This window comes from Stenella coeruleoalba (assembly GCF_951394435.1).
Source record: "Stenella coeruleoalba genome assembly, chromosome: 1".
Classification (NCBI taxonomy): domain Eukaryota; kingdom Metazoa; phylum Chordata; class Mammalia; order Artiodactyla; family Delphinidae; genus Stenella; species Stenella coeruleoalba.
Window position 1 is genome coordinate 181,514,407 of NC_137169.1, and position 24,871 is coordinate 181,539,277.

At 44.7% G+C, this 24,871-nt stretch overlaps 1 protein-coding gene and 1 long non-coding RNA gene across 3 annotated transcripts in view; one reads left to right on the plus strand and one right to left on the minus strand.

The window, feature by feature from the left end:
- LOC307178038 overlaps positions 1-24,871 on the minus strand; it is a 367,206-nt gene that overhangs the window by 137,732 nt on the left and 204,603 nt on the right. The gene's annotated exons all lie outside the window — the stretch shown is intronic.
- Positions 14,964-24,871, plus strand: part of TNR (tenascin R) — a gene marked incomplete at both ends in the record, with an annotated part of 83,042 nt that continues 73,134 nt past the window's right edge. The window contains 2 exons of the mRNA XM_079905642.1: positions 14,964-15,462; positions 17,353-17,829. Of these exons, the coding sequence (XP_079761768.1) occupies positions 14,964-15,462; positions 17,353-17,829 (976 nt within the window). The remainder of the gene's footprint in view (positions 15,463-17,352; positions 17,830-24,871) is intronic.

The following is a 24,871-nucleotide window of genomic DNA, read 5'->3' on the forward strand; positions in this document are numbered from 1 at the left end:
CTCCTGGCTAACACTGCAGAGAGGAACGTTTCAGAAACTCAGGCAGCAGGAAAAACCAGGTTGTGGGGGTATGCAGACACCTGAGTAGGTAAGGTTGGCTGGAAATATATCACAGGTTTGTGTATGTATGTATTTGGAGAGAGAGAGAATCTACTAGACTCCAGGATCTGTGCTATATGCTGGGACCAAAGACAAGTAGATTATACACCTGCCCTCTAGGGACTCTCTGTTGGTGGGGGTGGGGGGGTGGGGAACAACTTTGCAGGTAACTCTTGTGATAAGTGTAATAACAAGTTCTGTTGGAGCTCAGAGAGGGAGATTACTGTCACAAATTCCTTCTCATATGGAGGCTTCCAGACACACTGGATGCGTCCCTTGACAAAAAAAATTGAATCTTGGTGCCCTTGCTCAAATGCTTTGTGATTTTAGGCAAGTCACTTAAACTCTCTGTGACTCAGTTTCCTCATCTGTAAAGTGGGGACAAGTATGGTTGCTGTGGGGATTGCGTTAATATGTAATGCCCTTGGATGAGTGCCTGGAGTATGCCTGGGATATGCAGGTATCAGTCAGAAAAAGCCACTCCTTTCCTTCACAGAACAATCCTGCACACACATTGCAATGCGGTCAATTGCACAAATCCTGGGTCATGCAGTTATGCGTGAAGGGGAAGGTGGCAGGGACTTTACCTTCCTAATCAAAAGCAGCCGGTTTGGACAAACCCAGCCACCAGTCCCACATGCTCAGTCTTCAAAGAAAAGCCCAGCGATCTTGCTATTTTGGAGAAAGGCAATACATACTCATTGTTGATTTACAAAAAGACAACACTCAGAATGGGAGAAAATATTTGCAAATGAGTCAATGGACAAAGGATTAATCTCCATATATATAAACAGATCATACAGCTGAATATTAAAAAAAACGAACAACCCAATCAAAAATGGGCAGAAGACCTAAATAGACATTTCCCCAAAGAAGACATGCAGACGGCCAAGAGGCACATGAAAAGCTGCTCAACATCACTAATTATTAGAGAAATGCAACTCAAAACTCCAATGAGGTACCACCTCACACCAGTCAGAATGGGCATCATCAGAAAATCTACAATCAACAAATGCTGGAGAGGCTGTGGAGAAAAGGGAACCCTCTTGCACTGTTGGTGGGAATGTAAATTGATACAGCCACTGTGGAGAACAGTATGGAGGTTCCCTAAAAAACTAAAAATACAATTACCATAGGATCCAGCAATCCCACTACTGGGCATATACCCTGAGAAAACCATAATTCAAAAAGAGTCATGTAACACAATGTTCATTACAGCTCTATTTACAATAGCCAGGACATGGAAGCAACCTAAATGCCTATCAACAGACGAATGGATAAAGAAGATGTAGTACATATATACAATGGAATATTGCTCAGCCATAAAAAGGAACGAAACTGGGTCATTTGTAGAGAAGTGGATGGACCTAGAGGCTGTCATACAGAGTGAAGTAAGTCAGAAAGAGAAAAACAAATATCGTATATTAACGGCATCTATGTGGAATCTAGAAAAATGGTACAGATGAACCAGTTTGCAAGGCAGAAATAGAGACACAGATGTAGAGAACAACCGTATGGACAACAAGGGGGGAAAGTGGGGCGGGGGGTGGTGGCGGGATGAATTGGGAGATTGCGATTGACATACATACACTAATATGTATAAAATAGATAACTAATAAGAACCTGCTGTATAAAAAATAAAATAATAAAAGAAACTTTTAAAGTTAAAAAAAAATGTGGATTCGTCTTGTTGATCAAAAGTTTGTTTCATTCTAGACATTAGGCTCTAGACTAATGAAGGTATAATATTCCAGAACAGTAGGAAGGCACGTCACTGCCTACTTCAAAATTATCTTCAAATACAGGATAAAGCATGGAAAATTCTCAGAGCTGGCTTGGGAAACAGGTCACCTGTGTTGGGCTTCTCATTCAGTGAATCAGGCTGGTGTCTTGCTCAGCAGGGGGAACTCTTTCATAATGATTTCCCTGCAGGAATCCTGTTTGATAATGCAAACTAGGATCAAAGGGATAGGTTTTCCCATTACGAACTCCAGAGAAAGGATTCACTCTTGAGTTGTTACTGGGGAATCTGAGAGCCCCTTGGAGTATAGTCCTCCAACCCTCAAGAAGGAGAGTTGTTGAGTAAATCCAGAGAGAAACAGAAAGGTTCCCTGTGCCCTGACCACCTTGGGCTCCTCCCTCTCTCTCCTCTGACCCTCCGCTGCCAGACCCCATCCCACACCCAGCCCTGCGGCCAAGAGTCAATGGCTGCACCCCCAAACCCCTACCCCAGCCAAGTGCTCGTTAAAGCCCCTATACATGGCCAAAGAGTTGAAAAAGTATAAGGCTGGAACTATTTTTTAACTCAGAGAAACACATTCTTGCTGAGGAATAAATAAACCCGTACCTTTATCATTATGATTTTTTAATGTCACTGTACTTTTCCAGTTTCCCCATCAGAAAAACAAACTCAAGAAGATGTGAGTCAAATTCCTTTTAACACTGTAAAGTTCTCAGAGACAAATTTCTCAAGTTTTCCTCAGAAAATCTGATTTCTTTAATACCAGCTTTATGGCATGTTACTCATAGGAATAAGCCTCAGTGTACTCATCTGTAATGTGGGGTACTATACCCACCTTGCATACTTTACAAAATTCATAGAACAATCAATCGAGATTACGTTTATGAAAACGTCTTGAAAACTATAATGAGCTCTGCAGATGCCAGGTGTTCTGTTACTCTGACTCATTTTAGTGCTTTTCAACAGGGGAAAGGTAGAAAGATCAATGTGAGAAAAAAAATGTTGAAACCTTTTACAGGCAATGAATCTTATTCTCTGCTACAGCATGAAACCACACTGAACCATGTCCACTGTTAGGTTAGTTGAAGGCTGTTGTTAAAATGAAAATGTGACTGTTATTTATGGTTTAAGGCCTACCTCTTTCCAAATAGGTTTTCAGAAGGTGTTAATTTATTGCCAACACTGTATCTTGTATTACTTTGGCATTTGACTACCGAGGGAATGAGGCACAGAGGACCGGTACGTTTTAGGCAGAGTTGGGGCCAGGAGGAAATGTCTGGGGTAAACAGCCCTTCCCAGGAAGGCAGGCCCCTGTGGAGACCTGCAGGAATGAGCACTAGACAGCCACGGGTCAGTCAGTGAGGACACTGCATCCAGACCATCTGGGGTTAGGAGCAGCTGAGCTGTTGCCATCCTTAAGCCCCAAAGGAGGTGAAGGGAGTTGGCAGAGAGGTTACCAGAACCTGGAAAGAGAGTCAGTCCTATGAAAAGGTCACCTTGAGAGAAACTACGCCCTTCAGCTGAGGGACAAAACCAGCGGGTGACCTTCCAGGAAGGAAGTCAGGACCCCACTCCCCTCTGGCTGGAGCTGCAGCTCCCCTACTGGGGATCTCCTTTAGCTGAATGGGAAGCTCTCTAGGAAAAGAGGTCAGGTCCAAGAAGAAAAGGATGGAGAGAGGGTCTGGAGGGGCAAAGGGAGAACTCCAACTGTGTGTGCAGGAGAGGAAGGCGGGCCCAGGCAGTGCGCACAGAGGCTGGGGAGGGAGGAGAGTTGCTCTGGGGAAGGAGAACTCCCATCAAAGAGAAGAGGGCGCCAGGCACAAGTTATTTCAGGCATCAACCCCAGCCCACCAGGGACATTCTGCATCCTCTTTTGGGCTGTTCTGTACCCTAAGTGGATCATACGTGGACTTGGGAACCCTCAAAACCGTGCTTTGCTCACCAAAGCCTGGCTACGTTCAGAGCCAACTCAGTGCTGTCTGCGTTCTCAATTTGTCAGAAAGGCAGCTGCTTGGAGCTAAATGGTCAATTCTTATCTTTATTCAGATTGAAAACATTTAAAAAGCCCCAAATTGTACAACACATATCCTGGATTTAGCAGTTAATAAAACAACATTTGAATTCTGCTGGAGCCCCCTTTTAACAACAATGAACAAAGATGACGCAGTATAACTTAATGGAGAGCAAAATGCATTTTGTCAAGACAGAGAGTGAGAGAAAAGGAATTTAAGAAATTACGTACCCTGAAAAACCACTCTCTAAAGTAATAAGCAAGGCTAATCCAGGCCTTACTGACTGAATAACTACAAAATAAGATAAACGACAAGCAAAAAAAAAAAATCTTTTGAGTTTTTCAGATTAGAATTCATCTCTGGGGCCAACTGCAACTGCAGATATTAAAGGATTTCTTTAATCATGTCACGCCCTGCTTAAAAAACACTGAGGCTCCACCAGCCCACAGAATACAGAGGAAATTTCTAAAGATGCCAATCAAGGCTCTCTGACGTCTTCTTAGTCCCCTCAATCCTGAACACACACAAACACCCCTGGAACTGTGCCCTTCTTCCTCACTCACTTTACTGTCCATTCCCCTGTCTCCTCCTTTCAAAATCTTTCTAATTCTTCAAGACCCAGCTCAAAGGCTACATCGATGGAAAACATCGAGATTTCTCTAGAGAGTCTTACAGTTGAAATGATTCCTTCTGCTGGGCTCCCAGAAGAATTTCTCCATACCTGGGATATGCTACTTATCATGGTTTGCTATTTATTCTTGTTATGTAAATACCTTCCTCCTAGTTATACAGGGAGTTACCTGAGATTTCTCTAGCTCACCCCGACATCTCGAATGGAACCTAGCCCAGTTCCTGGCATGCAATCAGTGTGCATCTGCATTTAATTAAACAGGCTGTGCTCCATATACCAGTACCGTTGGAGCTTCCTCAAATTTCAAAACGCTATTTCATGCACTAGAAAATAGAATTCATCTGTGTGTAGTCTTTGGGTCAGAGTGGTGCTCTTTCATGCTCGAAAACACATTGATAATTTGCACAATAAAGTAAATAACTCCTCTAGACCTCTAGAGCTAAACGTTCGTAAGTTGCCACCTCCAACATACGTGTTATCTGGAGAAGTTAATGGATATCAGATATTAAAGCAATTATTCAGTTCCTGATAGAAGGACCAAATCCAATGTAGTTATGTCATATAATTGGAAACAGCATGAATCTGATATTTGAACCTGTCATTAGCTACTTTTAGAGCAGATGAATTATCTGGTCTTCTGGATGTGGGTGAATATAATTTCTACAGGTAACTACTCCCAAGATTTGTTTGTTTCTAAAGGGTTTCAATGTCCAAGTAATCAAGCGAACACTTCCTACATTTATAGTTATAATTAATTAGAAGTTCTGAGCCCATGTTTATAAATCGGCCTGGCCCCAAGTTGGCCTCCTGGACATAAAGCCCTGGAAGCACTACTAAGACATGACCAGCTCCCTTACCTCAGGCACACACAGGGCATGTAGGGATTATTTTCATACATTTTCGTAACATAGTTTTAATTGATTTTAAACCTTCGTGAAGACTGAAGGTAGTCCCTTCAGAGGCAGAACTTCCTTGCATTTGGCCTTGATGCTGCAATCAACTCTGCTTATGCTGTGCCCTTCACCCCCCCTCCTCACCCACTCCCCACAACTCGTATCCACCTTTCCAACACCACCCCTCCGTGTGGACTGGGACACCACCCCTTCAGGAAGTCTCTTCTGGTCACCTGTCCCACACTGTGAGGGGCATCTATTAAACTTAAAGTAAGTGACTAATAATACACAAGGACAGCCTTGCCTTGTCGTCCAGTTTCACGTGTATGAGTCTAGTCTTCTCAGCTAGATTATAAGTCCCATGAGGGCAGAGACCACTTTTTATATTCTAAACCAATTTCTCCGGCTGTTCTAATGAGTATCTTGGGCAAGGAAAAAAAAAAAAGCATCGATTTGGGCTGCAGTCTGTGTGGTCATCTTTCTTAGAAGAAACTTTGCTTTGCAGTTTTATTAAATGTAAAGAAAAGAAAGATGAAAAGCAGGATGATGACTGTTCAAGAAGAGTGACTGAACAGCAAACGGTGACATGCTGTTCTCCCAGCTTGAGAAACACAGATGAAAAATAGATATTAATGATAGCAAAAGGTCAGGCTCTTAGAAGAATTTCTGATCCAAAATGGTGGAGATTAATTAGGAATTCATTTTTTATATCCTACCTACTTCCAAAGGACAAAGGTGGCTGACGGAGGGAGGTTGTGGCATCTACGAATGAACTGAGAGTCTGGAAATATGACTCAGGATTTAGTTTGGCTCTAACTCACTGTGTGTAACTGGGCAAATCACTCCCATACTTTGAGCCTTGTCTATAAAACTGGAATAATCCCATTGCCCATTATGAGGATTAAATAGGGCTCTGTATATATGACTCCCTCTCTCTCTCTCTCTCTCTCTCTCTCTATATATATATATACACACACACACACACACATAGATATATAACTATATATATATGTGGTTATATATATATTTGTACATATATACGTATGTATATAGTCAAATGCTCTACAGATGTTAAGAATTCTCTGGGATCTATAGACGTTGGATAAATTCTCACCTAAATGGGATCTCTATTTACCAAAAATCATGGGGAAACCTGGAGGTAGACTGTCAACCTTAGCTGCCGCAAAAGGAAGCAGAGGCTCCCAGCAGGAACACTTGCCCAGCCTCTCCCCTTAGACTGTAAAGCAGGAATGCAAACCTGGACGGCCTCCCCCTCACTTCCCATCGGAAGACTTTATTACTCCTTTGGTGTTATTCCCTTGATGGACCTTGAGGACCCCACTTTTCAGATGAAGAAGGAACTGCTCTGCAAGGCCAGGTCAGTTGGAATTCTCAAAGACAGCACAAGACAGAGCCAGAGGACGAGACCAGAAGCCAGATTCCTCCACCCAGCCAATGCGGTTTCTCTATCCCGCAGGGACACACACACACAAATATACTGGGCTGACCCACTTGTGCCAAAAAATGAGTGTGGCTCCATCACATTCTGAACCAAAGACCCTTCCGGCAGATCCCACCTGGAGGCACGTCAAGGGACGTGGTCCTGGAGCCGGGGTGAGGCGGCCAGTCCTGGGGGGAGGCGACTCCCCAGCCTGGCCTTGCATCTCCTCCCGCGCGTCTTTCTTGACAGCTCTGGGCCAGCCACCGAGTCCTGTCTGCAGGGAGTTTTCTGCCCTCGAGTTCTTTTCAGAAATCTGACATGCCCAATAAAGGCCTGGGGCTGATGGAGACAAGCGGCCCGGAGTCCTCCCAGCAGCCCTGATGCTGCCTCCTGACGCTGACACAATGGGGCCGGCAGTAATCACATTACACCCTCGTCTTTCATAATTACCCTCTTTCTCCAAGTGACAGAGCATCCCAATGGCAGGCGGGGAACTATTTTTAAACTAATTCTAACTAAAAAAAAAAAAAGAGTGTCATTTTTTTTCACAGATATGGTTCTGGTTTATAAAATCACCCCCAGGGACAGCGTGGGGTGTAAGGTTGGCAGAAGCTAGAAAATCTAAACAAAGCACTGGCTGCTCACCTCTCCTTGCCCGCCCCCCGCCCCCGGACAACCTAGACACTCATTTCTTTTCTTTCTTTTTCTTTTTTTTCCTGAAGCTCCTCTACCTGTGTTTGTCTCTTTCACGCCCTCTCTGGCTCTAAGAGAAAATAAAAAGGAGAAAACACAAAGGCAGAGCTTCAACGTGATGTGGCTCTTTCTGTCCCTCGTCGTCCCCTCCCCCTCCTCCCTCCCGCCCCACATCCCACCCTCCTGAGACCACTTCTCCCCTCCTCCCAGCCTGCCTAAAGGTGATGGCTCCCAGAACATTTTTCTGTAACAGTAGCAAAGCCCTTCAACGTGAAGAAACGAAGCCAGGAGAAGGCATGCGGAGGGGGGCAAGGGAAAGAAAAGCCACTGAAGGACAACTTTAGCTGGGGCAAGACTTGGCCGGGCCCGGGTGACCCGCACTCTCCCCGCAGGCCACCCGGGGGGACGAGCGCAGACCCCAGCAGCACGGTACCACCTGGGCCTGGAGGCCCGTCCAGCTGTCCACTCGCCTCTTACACATGACCCGGAGACCCCTGTGGTGCCCGCCATGATAATTATATTGATAAGGAGGCTGGAGTGGAGGAAATGAATCAATGGCACTGCACGGATTTCCTGAGTATCGATCTATCGAATTGCTGCAACTTGCTTGCACTTTCATTTGGAGGGTCATCAGCTACCTGTCGTGCTTACAACTGTCAGTGTACCATTGAACCCTGAATGTATTATCTGTCCCTCAGGTTTATGTTTTCTCCCTCTACCTGCAGAACTCTGTCTGTTGCTCTCGCCAGCCTGGCGCTCTGCCATATTTTTCTTCTCCATCTTCTCAGGTTTCTCCTCCTCTTCCCCTCTCTCACCACCACTTCATCCTCTGACTGGCCTGTTTGGCTTCTATCCTGGAGTCTTACAGCTCTAGTCGGATGACTCATCTGAGAAACAGGAAGAGAGTGAGGGAGGAGAGGGGCTCTGCTGGTCCCCTCCAGCCTCCAACGTTGCTTTCAGTGACAGAGATCTTGCATCTAGCTTAGAGGTGCAGCCACCATTTCACACCAAAGCCAGAGCAAGCAGGACCCCTCTAAAGGCGACAAACACATCCACGTCGCGTTCTTGGATATGCCACGGGATTAGAACAGGCCTTCCTCATAGGAAGCTGCAAAAATCTGCCCAGCAGCATCGCTGAAGAGTGCCACGGAAAGGGGCCCGCCTGCAGAACAGTCGGTATTCCTGGTGATCCAGAGGAACAGGTGGTGGAAGTAGAGAATGAAGCCCGAAAGGGAAGCTTTCAGGGACACAAGAAAGAAAAGCCACTTTGAAATAATTATTAAGTGACGTGAGCTTAGCAAAACGAAGAGCACATTTATTAAGTAGGCATGAAATAACCATGAGTTTCATTCCCCTTCCCCCTCCAGCAGGCTTCAGATGAAATGAGAAAAATGAAGCCTCCATGCCATTCACCCCACCCCCTCTCACTGCCTGCCTTCAGAACGCATCCTCAGCCATATGCAAACGGGGAGAAGCAGAGAGGTCAGCGGTGTGGTTAACAACGGCTTGTGACTGAGCCTGCTGGGGACAGGCCAAAGGGAGCTCAGAGAAGTGAATGAAGCCGGCAGGGGCCAGGGCAAGCCCTGGTTTTCTGTAGCTGCTGGCTGGAGGGGAGCCGTCCTAGGAAAGGACAAGCGTAAAAAATGTCTCCTGATCCCTCTAGGATCAAGGTTTACTTGCTTAGCGTTGTTCTTGATTCTCTGGGACACAGTGGAGGCTGGGCACTTTTAAATAAAAAGCCAGCAGACGAGCCTTCCCTCCAGGGTAAGAGACTAAAGCAATATCTGGGGTAGTAGCCGGGATTGGTGGAGAAAACATTAAGCGAAAAGTCATCGCTGTCAGGAGGTCCTAAATCTGATCCAGGGGGAGGAGGGTGTTGATTTGTAAGAGCTCTAAGTCTTTTCTTGAGAGTGCTATGTGGCTGCTAATTAAAGCTGGCTGAAAACAGCAGTTAAGAGGACAGACTATGGTCAGCAAGATCTGGGTTCAGTCCTGGCTCCCGCGCTCATTAGCTGTGCAGTCTTGGTCACATTCCTTGGCCTTTCCTGAAGCTCATTTTCCTTGTCTCCAATAATGGAACTTGAAAGAGGACCTACCATCATGGTGAAATCACCACAGAGCCCTGCTGGTTGTTTACAGCAGGTCTGATTGATGGATGCCCCCTTCTGATTGGTTGTTGCCTGAGCCATACCAGTTGCTAAATATCTTGGCTCCTAAATAGCACCCCTCCTAGCTTATAGGGTTGTTGTCAGGAATGAATGAAGTACTATAAGGAAAATGCTTAGCTTGGTACCTGGTCAATACTCAGTTTGCTATTGTTATGTATTGTGGATTGAATTGTGTCCCACAAAGAAGATAATGTTGAAGTTCTAACCCCCAGTACCTCAGAATGTGACCTTATTTGGAAATCGGGTCATCGTAGATGTAATTAGTTAAGACGAGGTCATATTGGCATGATGGGCCCCTAATCCAAGATGACTGATGTCCTTGAAGGAAGATGGCCCCGTGAAGACACAGAGACACAGGCAGAGCCCAATATGAGGATGGAGGCAGAGACTGGAGTGAGGCATCTACTAGCCAAGGAATGCCAAGCATTGCCCACCATCACCAGAAACTAGGAGAGAGGCATGAAACAGATTTTCCTTCAGAGCCTCAGAAGGGATTAACCCTGATGACATATTGGTTTTGGCCTTCTATTCCAGCCTCCAGAACTGTGAGAGAATAGAGTTCTATAGTTTTAAGCTACCCAGTTTGTGGTAACTTGTTATGGCAGCCCTAGGAAACTAATACAATATTATAGTGGGTAGACTCCTCAAAGGACACGTAAGACCCTGAATTCATAAAGTAACAGGAAAGAGAAAACCTTAATGTTCATTTTAGTCCACTCTCTGATGTGATGCTTGAAAGCCCATCTTCAACATTCTCACTAAGTAGTCTTGTGGCTTGTGCTTGAACACCTCCAGTGACCAGGAACTCACTACCTACCATGACAACCCAATAGCTCTGACTATTATAAAAGCTATTCTTTACATGGAGCCAAAATCTGTTTCCCTGTAGATTCCCCCATTTGGGGGAAATTCCCTCCCTTGGACCTTTTGCTGTATAAAAGTCCAAACCCATAGCATTTAACAGCCCTTCAAATACTTGAATTCCTTGAATAAGCCATATTCGTGCACATGTCAGAGTTTTAGCAAATGCAATTCCTTTTGTCTATAATGAACTTCTGTCTTCTCTACTTAAAGAGTCATCTATTAAAACCCAGTTCAGTATTATCTTCTGATACACTAGGTTATGCTGTAGGAAAAATCTGTGCTTCAAAACCAAAAGTTTATTTCTCTCTCATGCACTACACACCTACTGTACGCGGCCAGGGCACCCTTTATCATGGTCACTCAGGGACCCAGACTGAGAAAGCAGCCACCATCCTGAACATTGCCAGTCACCATGGATGGGAAAAAGAAAGCTCTGGGGGGTCTCCTGTCAGCAATGAATGCCCCCTCCCAGAAGTGACCCACATCACTTCCTCTCACAACCATCGGCCAGTACTAGTGACATGGCCTCACCTAACCAACAGGGGGCCGGAAAACACAGCCCTGGAGAATGTAGTCCTACCACATGTCTGGAAAGCCAGGCCAGAAATACTTGGCAAACAGGACTGACGATTACCCCACACCCTCTGCGTAGCTTCCCCTGCTGCCCCAGACAAAGTTGCTGTGTCAGCTCCAGCCCTCTAGGGACATTTTGTGTGTTTTTTGGTCATGATAATGATCACATTGCATTGTAATTATATTTACTTGTGTTTCCATTTCTTTCATGAGGCTGAGAGTTTCTCAATGACAAGAACTAGATCATCATAAACATTTAATATGTGGATGCATTTGAGGGCAATGACTGTATAGCCACAATAAGAGCCCAAGTCCTTACAGTGGTTCACAGGCCTTCTCTGACCCGGCCCCCACTCCTTCTCTGATCTCATCTCCCCACATCTGCTCCCTCATTCACTCGCCTCCAGTCTCACTGTCACTCAAACTCACCAGGCCGGCTCCTGCCTCAGAGCCCTCACCCTTGCCGTTCCCTGTGCCTGGAATGCACTTCCTCAGCCGTCTGCTAAGCCCACCCCTCACTTCCTTCAGGTCTCTGCTCAGTGGTCACCTCATTAGACAAGCTTTCCCTGGCTGGGCTCTACAAAATATCCATGTGACTTCCCTGTCCTGGTACCTCCTCTGCTCTCTTCTTTTCTTTTCCTCCACAGCAGTTACCACTTGCTGACACAACACACACAAGTGAATGTTACATCATCATATATTAAATATCATATAATATGCATTATATCATACATTATATATGACATACAGAATTATTGTGGGTATTTATGTATTGTATGTCCTCCCCCTCCCACCCTCTCCCCCCCACACACACACTTAAATATAACTTCTGTGAATAAATGAACCAGCATATAGTAGGTACTCAATAAATATCTGTCAAAGGAATGAATGATAAAGGAACGATAGCTCTGGGGTTGTCACTTCTCTGGACAAAAATGCTAAGTTCCTCCCTCTCCTACAACAAGATTTTGAGAACCTTCAGCATCCTCTCCACCCAGAAGTAATCAATGACAAGTGCAGTACAGAGCAAAACAGTCCCCTGCACATCCTAGTCTATAATTGCAATTAATAAAGCCTGAGTCTGTAAATCAACTATACTTCAATCAATCAATCAATCAGTCAATAAATCCTGAGTCTAAAAAAGGTTTTGGAGGTTACAAAAATCACACTGTTGACTAATTCATAGTCAGTTTGGTTACTGACTAAAATCTTGTGTTTTTCACACATAAAACTATACTTTTCTCTCCACATATAATTTTATAGTTGTTGCTTTGGACTGGTGTGCAACTAACACTTTTCCCTTTTAATTTTCCTGTCACTTGTCTTCCTTTTCACTTATAATGTCATTTATTCTTTCACTTATTTATTGAGTGTCTGTTCTGTGCAGAAAGTTCTGTTAAGTGCTATGGGTGCTACATGATAATTTTATGATTCCCCAAAAACAACCAACTATTCAGCAATATCAACATGGATCAGACAAACCAACTTTAGTTTAGCAAGTGAGATGGCTAAGGCTCCCTAGCCTTCAATGTAAATGTAAGCGTAAATGATTTATATCAGAGCCATTCCTGGGAAACTTTCAATGACATAAGGGCAGAGTGCCACTCCAAGGATGAAACGCCTAGAGCAGCTGAAAATGGGAAGGCAGGTAATACCTCAGATAGAGGGGCTTGAAAAGAGCTTACAGTCATGAGAGAAATTCGGTTCAGACATGTCACTCCATGTGTCCCCAAGGTTGATTTACCTCATCTGACGTAACCAGTGGATCACCACCTCTCCCATCACTCCAACAACCTCACCCTTCTTTGAACAAGGGTATGCTAAGGTTGGGCTTTCTGGCTGTCAAATGATGGAAGAGATTTCTCACATGTGCCAGTGATTTCAGGGTAGTCCTGGGATAGGGGAAGAACCAGGCAGTCTGGCTCCAGAGTCCAGAATCTTAATAGCTCTATTCTGTTCTGCTTCTTCTTCATATTGGAAACAAAGATTTTAGTCCAATATATAATATAAAGACTGAGTCATAAGACATGGTTTCCAAAATAGTCACTAATACAGATGACTCCTAATAAAATCATCCCTCAGAAATTGTCCAATTGAATTGAAATTGAAGAAAATAGTGAATAACGTGAGGATAATGGAAAGAGATTAAATGAGTTGGAGAATGATTGAACCTTGTGCTCACAGGGCATTTACTCATTAATTCATCTGCTTAACCATCTTCCATGTATCTACTCACTTATTCATTCAACAGCCATAGTACAGAACACTTTTGCTGTCCTAGACACACATCAAATACTGTGAATAAGATGTGGTCTGACCTAAATTGACTTAGCAGTTCGGGGCCAGTGGGGGGAGGCAGGGGACGAAGCTGGTGGGGGGGCAGGAGCAGACAAAGGAAACCCACAGTCTAGTGTGGCAAATGCTGTCAGAGGGGCTTTATAAGGAGTGAGAGATAAATTTAACCTGTGCTGGGGATGCTCCTTTGCCTCCTGAGGGAACAGGAAGAAAAAGATGAGAGGAGAATGCTTCGTGGAGGAAGGAACATTGGATCCGGCCCTAGCAAAATTTTCTAATCTCAATATTCTTGGGAAGATCCTATAACTAACACAATTTCCATCAGAGACAACAGAACATTGAACGTGGTTATCAAGACAAGCACTGGAGCATAGCAGTTAAGAACACAGGTTTTGGAGTCAGACCTGCATTCAAATTTTAAGCTTTCTAGGCAGAATTCACTCCATTACAGGATGGGGATAATCATAACATCCCATCATAGGTTTGTTCTAAGGGTCAAGTAAGATCCCCCGTGAGGTGCACGGCACAGTCTGTACACAGGACACATTCAGTTGATGTTAGCTGTTGCTTATCGCCTTCTTCCCAAATTCACATTTACTCTCACTCTGTTCCTTTGTCCTTAATCTTCTTAGCTCTAACATTACCTTTAGAACCAAAAATTTGTAAGCCTCTTTTCTCTTTTACACAGGGAATACAGAAGAAATATAATTTCTGTAAAACTGATTTGCATTACAGGAAATTTATCGTTCTCCATGGGTCTTGGTGACTAGGTAACCAGTAGAGGAGCTAATACATTATTTTAGCAATTTAAACAGGACCTCGGAAGAAAGGCACCCTGTGATCACAAAGCACTGGGACTATACTAATGAGAACATTAAAAGAAAGTTCGGCTCACACAGTCCCAGATAATCACAAATGTACCTAAGGATTATTAACAACCACAGTTACCTGGAACTATATTATCTGCCTGGTTGGTTATTCTAAAGTCAACTTGTATTTGAACAGATGAGCTTAGAGGAGTTAATAGGTTATTTTGAAGTGGCTGGCGGGACCCCTTCATTATAAATATCTGGCGAAATATGAGGGTATGCCTAAGGCTCCATGGTACCCTTCATCTTAATTCTCACTCAGAAGTGAAAGGATGCTCTGAGTTCTCCTTGGAGGACGAGGCTAGCCACAGTGCCCCTGCCCCGAGTCCTCACATGTCCTCTTTGTTGGAACCACTTGCCCACTGTGGAGGCCAGACTCATGTGTTCTAGATAAGCCTTTTGGGAAATCAAAATGCCCTTCTGCAGAAGCAGAGTCCATTTTCAGGGGTTCATTCCTCTAGGGAACAAAAAGCTCTGGGCTTTCATGACCCTGGTAGTCACTTCCCAACCTTCCCCTTGAAATCCTCACTGCTATCCTTTAGCTTTGTAGGACTGTGCATAGCGTGGTGCCCAAGCGCAGGTCTCAGAGGCCATCTCGTTCGTTCCTTGGTTTCTCTTGCAAATTTCCACAACACCATGCTTTCTGCTGCAGGCCGGTCTTGAACCCAGTGCTCTGCTGAGAGGATGGGGGCAGACGGGGAAACAGTGGTCTTGAAGAACATGCTCATTGGCGTCAACCTGATCCTTCTGGGCTCCATGCTCAAGCCCTCGGAGTGTCAGCTGGAGGTCACCACGGAAAGGGCCCAGAGACAGGCGGTGGAGGAGGAAGGAGGCGCTGACGGCTACAATACATCCGGCAAAGAGCAGCCGGTGGTCTTCAACCACGTGTACAACATTAACGTGCCCCTGGACAGCCTCTGCTCCTCGGGGCTGGAGGCCTCGGCCGAGCAGGAGGTGAGTGCCGAAGACGAGGTGCTGACAGAGTACACGGGCCAGACCTCGGACCACGCGAGCCAGGTCACCTTCACCCACAGGATCAACCTCCCCAAAAAGGCCTGCCCATGCGCCAGCTCTGCCCAGGTGCTGCAGGAGCTGCTGAGCCGCATCGAGATGCTGGAGAGGGAGGTGTCAGTGCTTCGGGACCAGTGCACCAGCAGCTGCTGCCAGGAAAGTGCGGCCACAGGTAGAGTCTGGGAGTTTGCAGCCGGTCTCAGGAGGGAGGGAGGGCGCTGAGCAGAGAGGGAGAGTGAATGAGCGTGAGCCACCGCTCCCCTCAAACCTGGCTCCTCTTCACACAGAGGGAGAGAAGTGCCCTAGTCTGTAGCTCTCTGTTCAGACGTCTCTAAGATCTAAATGTGGTCCTTCCCGGGGGATTTGGCGTAGGGATTCTCTACAGCGCATAGTCAGTTTGAAATACATTAACCTGATTTTGGGGGGATGAGTCAGGTAACGATACATCGGTTCAGCACAGCAACTTCTGTGGTGAGCAGGGAATTTGACGTCTGTCTTCATTCATCTTTGGTTTTCACAGGCTGTTGAATTGATATCTATCCATGTTAACCTGAGGGACTAGAGAATTCAGGCGCTCTGTTCACTCCATCTCAGTCTTTCTCCCATCTGAGTAAATGATAGTCATTATAGTCTCAGAGGACCTGGCCCCATCTTCTCCAGCAAGATGGAAGTTTCAGCCCCTGCCCCCTCCACGGACGCATGTGGATGTACACGCACGTGCATGCACACACCCACTCACAGAGCTTATTACAACCCCCTCCCCTCCAAAGGCTGAGTATCCAGGACTTATACCTCTAGTCTCACCCACCCCCTGACTAGTAACACTTACCAATGACTATCTTGACCTCTCTGGGAGAAGTCAGAGCCAGACTTCCTGACTTCAAATCCTAGCTCTGCTACTTACTAGCTTGTGACTTAAGCAAGTTGCATAACCCATGACTTCCTTTCTCCATTGACAAATGGTGACAGACTAGAACATCAGGAGTTATTACATATAAAAGCCTCCATTCAGATGAAAGCCTGGCTTCTAGTAGGGACCTCACATGCAAAAGCTGTTATCAGCTGACCCCCAATGAGCAGAAAGTGTGTCCCTTTTTGTGCCCAGCTCCTCTCACCCAAAAGGTACCTTCAACCCATGAAATTTATTCTTTAACAAGAGGACTGTGTCTTCCTTACTATCTCGGGTTCAAGCTTTTACCTTTTATAGTGGTTTAAATTAACCACTATAGTTATAGCATGGTAAGGGCTAGGGGCAGGAGATATGCACAGAATCCTAAAAAGATCACAGCAAACAGTCACCAAATGAGACAAGTTCTGGGAAGCCTTTGAAGTGACCCTAGTGCTAAGTTGTGATGAATGAGCAGAGTTAGTTAGATGGCAGGAAGGAGAGGCAGTGGGGTGTGGCTGCAGCGCATGTGACCTTGTCCTGCATCACAGGCCTGGTACTCAGCATACAAGCCCTCAGATCCCCTTCCGTCCCCATAGCCAGCACCTGGGTGTCTTGGTCAGGGGCTGTCCTTGGGCTGTAAGAACCTCTTTGGCCTGGCCCAGGGAGACAATGGACATTTATACCCTCCAAGGGCAGCCTTTCGTCCCAGTTGAGGTGTGGCTTACACTGTGTCCAGAAGACCCTGCAGGACTGAACCCATGTGACACCCCCAGGACCTTGCCTGATAATGTGTCTGGCTTGGGCTCCAACCTCCTGAGTCTCCCCTTCTCCCTGACAGGTTTTTCCTGGGAGCACTTCCCAGTAAGTCACTCTCATCTGAATTCTCACCTAAAGTCTGATTCTAGGGAACCCGAGCCAAGACACACTGAAGGTGAGCCCCTGAAGGACGAGGGACCTGATCTCACTCATCGTCGCCCCCAGGGCTGTGCCAGACACAACCCCTATCAGATGAAAACATTCATGAAGTCGATGATGTACCAAACTAGCTTGAGCTTAATTCTCAGCAACACAAACCTGATCAGAGAGTGAGGAGAGGTCTCTGCCCACCCCGCCCATACCCCATTTACAGGAGGTTCCACGGCTGCCCTTTGACTTTCTCCTTGGCCCTTCCAGGACAACTGGATTACATCCCTCACTGCAGTGGCCACGGCAACTTTAGCCTCGAGTCCTGCGGCTGCATCTGCGATCAAGGCTGGTTTGGCAAGAACTGCTCGGAGCCCTACTGCCCCCTAGGCTGCTCCAGTCGGGGCGTGTGTGTGGATGGCCAGTGCATCTGTGACAGCGAGTACAGCGGCGACGACTGCTCAGAGCTCCGGTGCCCGACGGACTGCAGCTCCCGGGGGCTGTGTGTGGACGGGGAGTGTGTCTGTGAAGAGGCCTACACTGGCGAGGGCTGCAGCGAGCTGAGGTGCCCTGGGGACTGTTCAGGGAAGGGGAGATGTACCAACGGTACCTGCCTGTGCCAGGAGGGCTACGCTGGTGAGGACTGCGGCCAGCAGTGGTGTCTGAACGCCTGCAGTGGGCGAGGACACTGCCAGGAGGGGATCTGCTTCTGTGAAGAGGGCTACCAGGGCCCTGACTGCTCGGCAGGTAGGGAGGGGAGCTCGGCGGGGCCTTTGTCAAGGGTGGTCCAGCCAACTGGCTGGAGGTGGGAAGAGAGATGGGAGGGAAGGTGAATTTTAGGCCGAAGAATTCCCAACTGGGTCATGTACACTTGCTTTCCAAGACAGCTGATTTCTTGAGTCAATCACAATTGACGAGGCAGATTTAAGGGGGGGAAGGGTGGAAACCAGAAAAGGTCAAGTTCAGGCTGAAAGCTGAATCTTACCCCAAGACCGGAACAAAGTCAATGGTAATGATGCTGACAGCATTTCACTGTCCTTGAGATGGAAGAAAGCGGAGAGTCAGACCATGGCAACACCTTAGGCAAGGGACCACCCTAACTCAGCGGGCTTCCCAGAGCTCCACCTGCTCCAGAATATGCCCCTTGCCTGTTGCCATAGTCTGGGGACACGTCCTTTCACAGTGCTAGGGCATGCGATGGCGGTTAGTCTGTGATAGTCAGACTAGCAGGGCACTCTGGCTATTTTAGAGCTTGCATATTGCAAAGTGTTATTAATTTTTGAAATCATCTAGTGTCCACATGGATAAAAGTATTCATAGGCAAGGAATTACTTGTCACTAGGAATAAACTACTAAAGGCATCGAGCAACAACGCACGTTCTAACTATTGGTACAGCATATTAAAAGGTCATGAGTCGCTTTGTTCCAGATGACATAGCAAATTGGAACCAACCCCATATGTGTCTGCACCATGGAAACCAATCCCAAGGTGATGTCCCAAAAGGAGGACCTAAATCTATCAGTGGGAAAATACCAATATCTCACTGGAGATCATTTTCTTTTGCCTAAAATCAGATTATTGTCACTATCTCACCGTTATTGCTCATCTTCTGACTAAACCAGTGACTCTCACTGATAAATTTGTGTTTTAAACAGTACAGATTGAGTGACTGATCTTGATCTTTTCCATTTGTAGTTCAATCTGTAACAGTGGGCTCAGAGTGCTCATTGGGAAAATTGAAAATAAAAAATAACAACAAACGAACATTGTTAAGCTTTCTGATGGGTTGATTCCAGGAATTTTCTGATCAACCTTCTGACCTTGGTTTAAGGGGGAAATCCTGGGAGGCCAGCTTCACAAGCCTTTTATTCTTGAGCATCATCAGTGATTCCCACCTAGGTACCAGACCAGTCAGACAAGTCTCCTGCACCTGCAACTTCAACCTAAAATTTTTTAAAAGATCGATGGCAACAACTAAAAGATAAACAACAACCCACTGCTTAGGAAGAAAAATATTTTCACGTTCTTCTATTTTTTTCCACAGTCAATGATTTCATTTAGCCTCCTAATTTTGTTTACTGAATATCTTACTGAAAATATAAATAGCTGTTATACCAGTTGTTCAGACGGAAAAGTCAAGCAGAAGTTAAGCTTCGTCTTTCTGAATCCAAAGTCCTAGGTAATTGCTGGGAAGAGGAGGCTGAAGCATGATCCTATTCCCACCCACAGGACGAGGCTCCATGAGGCCCCATCAGAGGATGCTAAGGAGGCTCCATGAGGCCCCATCAGAGGATGCTAAGGGTCCATTTGGGCCCTTTTCTATGTACGGCTATTCTGTCGTTCACATCCTTCTTAATAAAATTGATCTCTGTTGGGTTGTACATACTTCTCATGTTCTTGACCCTCCTTTTCCACAGGGATGGGTTCATTTGCAAACAGAATCTTAATCTGATCCAGGGTCCAAACTGAACTGGAGATAAGCCCTTCTGGTCACGCAGGGAAGACTCAGGAGCTGCTAGCGTAACTACAACTGGGTTGAGCCCAAACCATGAGCACATGTTACCTCCAACACGCTACCTCTGTGCTGTTTGAGGAAGACTTCTGGATGCCCAGATAAATTACTTTACAGGTTCCCAAAGCATGTGAGGAGGGACAGTTGCATAATCTCCATCTGTTTCTATAGCAACCATGGAGCCACCACTGATTCAGCAGGTGCTGCTCTCAAGGCTTTCTTGTCTTTTAAACCAAATGCCATGGGTCTTTTCCAGAGAAGTAACTAGGTCATTATCTAAAGTGCTACTTCACTTGCTCTTTGTGAGACGGCTCTAGGAGAGGGGCTGCTTATCCACTGCTTGACTTTTCTGGCCAGATGCACCCACTCCAGCATTACTGCTCCCCTCGCCAACAGCAGTGAGGAGAGGAAAGAAGAGAACGGTAAGGTGAAAACATGGAGAGCCACAAAATGCACTTCTCCACAGGTCATTCTTTTCTCTCTGGCAAGGGCATGGAAAGTGGCTGCCCATTGTGTGGACTTCATTCTGAGGCTCCTTAGGCCGCTAGAGCTTAAATGCAATTGAATAGAGTCGACAAGGCCACTCTATTTGACTCCCAGCCTTGATCGTTCTCATAGCGGGCCATGGGACCAGATCTCAACCTTTCTGCCTCTGTTCTCTGGCCCGGTAAAGACAATAGAACAAAAAAATTCATGAATATGAGCACTTAAAACAGGCTTTGAAAGAAGCTACTCTGGGCTTCTCATTTTACAAATTGAAAAAAGCAGCAGCCCTGAGAGACAGGAAGATTTTTCCACAGCCAGACAGCTAATTAATGGCAGGGCAAAAATAAGAACGCTGGTCTCCTACCAACTTCTAGCACTCTTTAATCCTCCCTGGGATGCTAAGTAGAGTGGAATCAGAAAATAAAAATTTTGAAAGCCACATACACAAAGAAATAGTCTTTTGACATGAAAGCTGAGCTCTGTCAAATGATAAAAAATATTAGGTGTTGGAGACGGGGTAAGGAAGCACGTCCAACCATTTGTCCACGCCTGCCCCCAGGGAAGAAGGTTTGGCCACAACTCCCTACAAAGCAACAGGATGAAAGAACAACCAGAGCAGGGGCTTGAAACAATCCAGAAAGCCGTTCCCTGGACTTCAGTCAGACCTGCAGAGATTCATCACCCTCAGCCTCTGCGTCTGCTAGCACTGCGGCCAGCCCAACCTTTGGCACCTGAAATCACTCGCTCCTCCGAGCGAGACACTTCATGGAACTAATTCCAACTGCTCTCACCACATATGTGCAAAATTGATGCGAGATCTAAAAAGTAAACAGCATGGCATCTTTGCAGATAAGCAACTCCAATTCCTCAAGCCACAGTTTACTCCTTTTTAACTGCCTGCTCTTCCCCAAGTTCCCAACTTGGAGCCCCAAAGAAAGTAATACTAAGAATAATTCGCAGCCCCCCCGCCACACACTAAATTCCTTGAATCAAGGCATACGGCTCTTTTACAGTTTGCTTTCTAGCAATACCATTTCATTTTATAAGAATTACTGACACCCAATGTACACAGCTGCTGCTAAGTTATAGGGTGAAAGGTGATGGTCTCCTCCTTGGAGCCACCGCTCTCAAGAATGCTTCTCCCACAATAGACACCATTGCTTCTTTCTCATCATTACCACCACCAGGCTCAGGTCTCAAGATAAAAAACTTGCCAAGTGAAGTTGTCAAGATGAAAAAATCCTTCTGCACCTGTTTTTTACTTTAAAATCCCCAAATGCTCTGCTTGGATCATTCTCCTTCGTCGTGATTAGCTTTATTTTCTGGAGAAAGGCACTAAAAATGAATACACTGACTTGTCCCAAATGCCCTAAGAATTGCTGGTGACTTGAAATTTGGAATGGCTGTTTCTGTCACCATGACAGGAGGAGTCCCACACAGGAAACTTGGAATCAGCATGTTGAATAACAAAAGGCAGGCCCTAGAGAAGCCTTTCTTTTTTTTTTTCTTGTTGTTGTGCTTTTATTTATTTATTTATTTTTTAACATCTTTATTGGAGTATAATTGCTTTACATTGTTGTGTTAGTTGATGCTGTATAACAAAGTGAATCAGCCATACGTATACATATATCCCCATGTCCCCTCCCTCTTGCGTCTCCCTCCCACCCTCCCTATCCCACCCCTCTAGGTGGTCACAAAGCACCGACCGGATCTCCCTGTGCTATGAGGCTGCTTCCCACTAGCTATCTATTTTACATTTGGTAGTGTATATATGTCCATGCCACTCTCTCACTTCGTCCCAGCTTACCCTTCCCCCTCCCCGTGTCCTCAAGTCCATTCTCTGTGTCTGCATCTTTACTCCTGTTCGGCCCCTAGGTTCTTCAGAACCATTTTTTTTTTTTTAGATTCCATATATATGTGTTAGCAAACGGTATTTGTTTTTCTCTTTCTGACTTACTTCACTCTGTATGATAGACTCTAGGTCCATCCACCTCACTACAAATAACTCAATTTTGTTTGTTTTTATGGCTGAGTAATATTCCATTGTATATATGCCACATCTTCTTTATCCATTCATCTGTTGATGGACACTTAGGTTGCTTCCATGTCCTGGCTATTGTAAATAGTGCTGCAATGAACATTATGGTACATGACTTTTTGAATTATGGTTTTCTCAGGGTATATGCCCAGTAGTGGGATTGCTGGGTCATATGACAGTTCTATTTTTAGTTTTTTAAGGAACCTCCATACTGTTCTCCATAGTGGCTCTATCAATTTACATTCCCACCAGCAATGCAAGAGTGTTCCCTTTTCTCCACACCCTCTCCAGCATTTATTGTTTATAAATTTTTTGGATGAATGGCCATTCTGACTGGCATGAGGTGATACCTCATTGTAGTTTTGATTTGCATTTCTCTGATGATTAGTGATGTTAAGCATTCTTTCATGTGCTTGTTGGCAGTCTGTATATCTTCTTTGGAAAAATGTCTATTTAGGTCTTCTGCCCATTTTTGGATTGGGTTGTTTGTTTTTTGAGATTGAGCTGCATGAGCTGCTTGTATATTTTGGAGATTAATCCTTTGTCAGTTGCTTCATTTGCAAATATTTTCTCCCATTCTGAGGGTTGTCTTTTCATCTTGTTTATGGTTTCCTTTGCTGTGCAAAAGCTTTTATGTTTCATTAGGTCCCATTTGTTTATTTTTGTTTTTATTTCCATTTCTCTAAGAGGTGGGTCAAAAAGGATCTTGCTGTGATGTATGTCATAGAGTGTTCTGCCTATGTTTTCCTCTAAGAGTTTGATAGTTTCTGGCCTTACATTTAGGTCTTTATTCCATTTTGAGTTTATTTTTGTGTATGGTGTTAGGGAGTGTTCTAATTTCATTCTTTTACATGTAGCTGTCCAGTTTTCCCAGCATCACTTATTGAAGAGGCTGTCTTTTCTCCATTGTATATTCTTGCTTCCTTTATCAGAGATAAGGTGACCGTATGTGCGTGGGTTTATCTCTGGGCTTTCTATCCTGTTCCATTGATGTATATTTCTGTTTTTGTGCCAGTACCATACTGTCTTGATTACTGTAGGTTTGTAGTATAGTCTGAAGTCAGGGAGCCTGATTCCTCCAGCTCCGTTTTTCTTTCTCAAGATTGCTTTGGCTATTTGGGGTCTTTTGTGTTTCCATACAAATTGTGAAATTTTAGAGAATCCTTCTTAAAAGAAGTTTCTTACCTCTAGGATAAGCACCAGTCTGGAATTGGTATCCTAAACGATAGTCTGAATTATTCACTGATGTAGTTTATTTTTGAGGGCTGTGTATAAATGAAGGAAAGCATCTGGTACAATCAGTGACCCATCCTACAAATTGTAGGGGAAAGAACACATTAAGTATTGATCTTGGTTTGATTATCAGCTCAGCTATGACCCAACTCCCTTACTTTTGGCAAGTCCTTTAGCCTGGGTCTCAGTTTCTCCATTTGTTAAGTTGGGATAATTATATCTACCCAATCTACCTCATAGAGCTGCAATTAAAGGATTTTTTTTTAAAGTCTAGTTAGATGGTTTATCTAAACATGTTTTATAGACTGAAATGCTATGCAAATATAAAGTGGTATCGTACACTGGCTTAGAGATTCTAGAAGCATTGTGCCTGGGTTCAAATCCTAGCTTCTGTGTTTGCTGACTCTGTGACTCAGTTTTCTTCTCTATAAAACAGGGGTAAAAATAATACCAATTCCATAGTGTTGGTGAGAGGGTGAAATAAGAAAATCTATGTCAGAATGTATAGCATTGTCCTTGGTGCATAATAAATGCTCTATATAACCATGCAAAATACTGATAGTTGTATATACCAACTCTTCTTTCCCTGGTCCAGGAGTCATCTGGTATGCATTATACAGGCTACCCCAAAGATCTTAGTGCAATTCAAAGCTTTCATCATGCCAGAGTTAGAAATGATACATGCTTATAAACAATCATTTGAAAGTTTGATTATTTAAATTTCATTTACATTCATCTAGTTTTATAAATTCTAAAAAAATAAATTAAAATTTTTTTTGTTTTGGTCAACATTTGCCATCTTTAACCAGAGGAAGCTCTGCTATCTAGATTGTTTTATACCATTCACAATTTGGGGCAAAAGCAATCAAAGCATATGCCCAACATTGTAAATATATGTTCCTAATTTCCATCTTATGAGTCCTCATTTACACCTCTGTCAAGAATTTGAGGCTGAGCACCACAGGGAGCGCAGGCACCTTCTTTTCACATGGCCCTGTGACTAGCAGCTGCCTCAGTCCTCTGCTCTTGTAAAGGTGAAAGAGTGAGAATTCTCAGAGGAGAAATTCAATACCAATGACAACTTTTAAACTAACCAAAACCTCCACTGCATATAAATTTATAAGTTAATTATGACTATTTAAATACTGGCCTGATCTCCGAGTTAATCTATGGGCAGGTCCAATTACAGGTATACTGGCATTAATCCTAATTGATCTTAAAGTTTCAGTCATTTAATACCCCCACTACTGGTGAATCTTCACTTCCCAAGGGAACCATACATGAAAGGCTATTTCAATGAGGTTTAGTTTTTGGTGATTCTCTGAATAGCATTTGAAAAGTAGAACAAGAGAGAAAAGCAAAGCCCTCAAGTATGCTCCTTTCTCATCATCCCCAAAATCAAGGCTAATAAAATTTGTTTAACACGAGTTACATTTCTTTCAAAACTTAAACAGTCTCCTTTTAACAGGGAAAATAGTGTTATTGAATGTCTTCATCAGTTCATGGTATCTAGGATTTA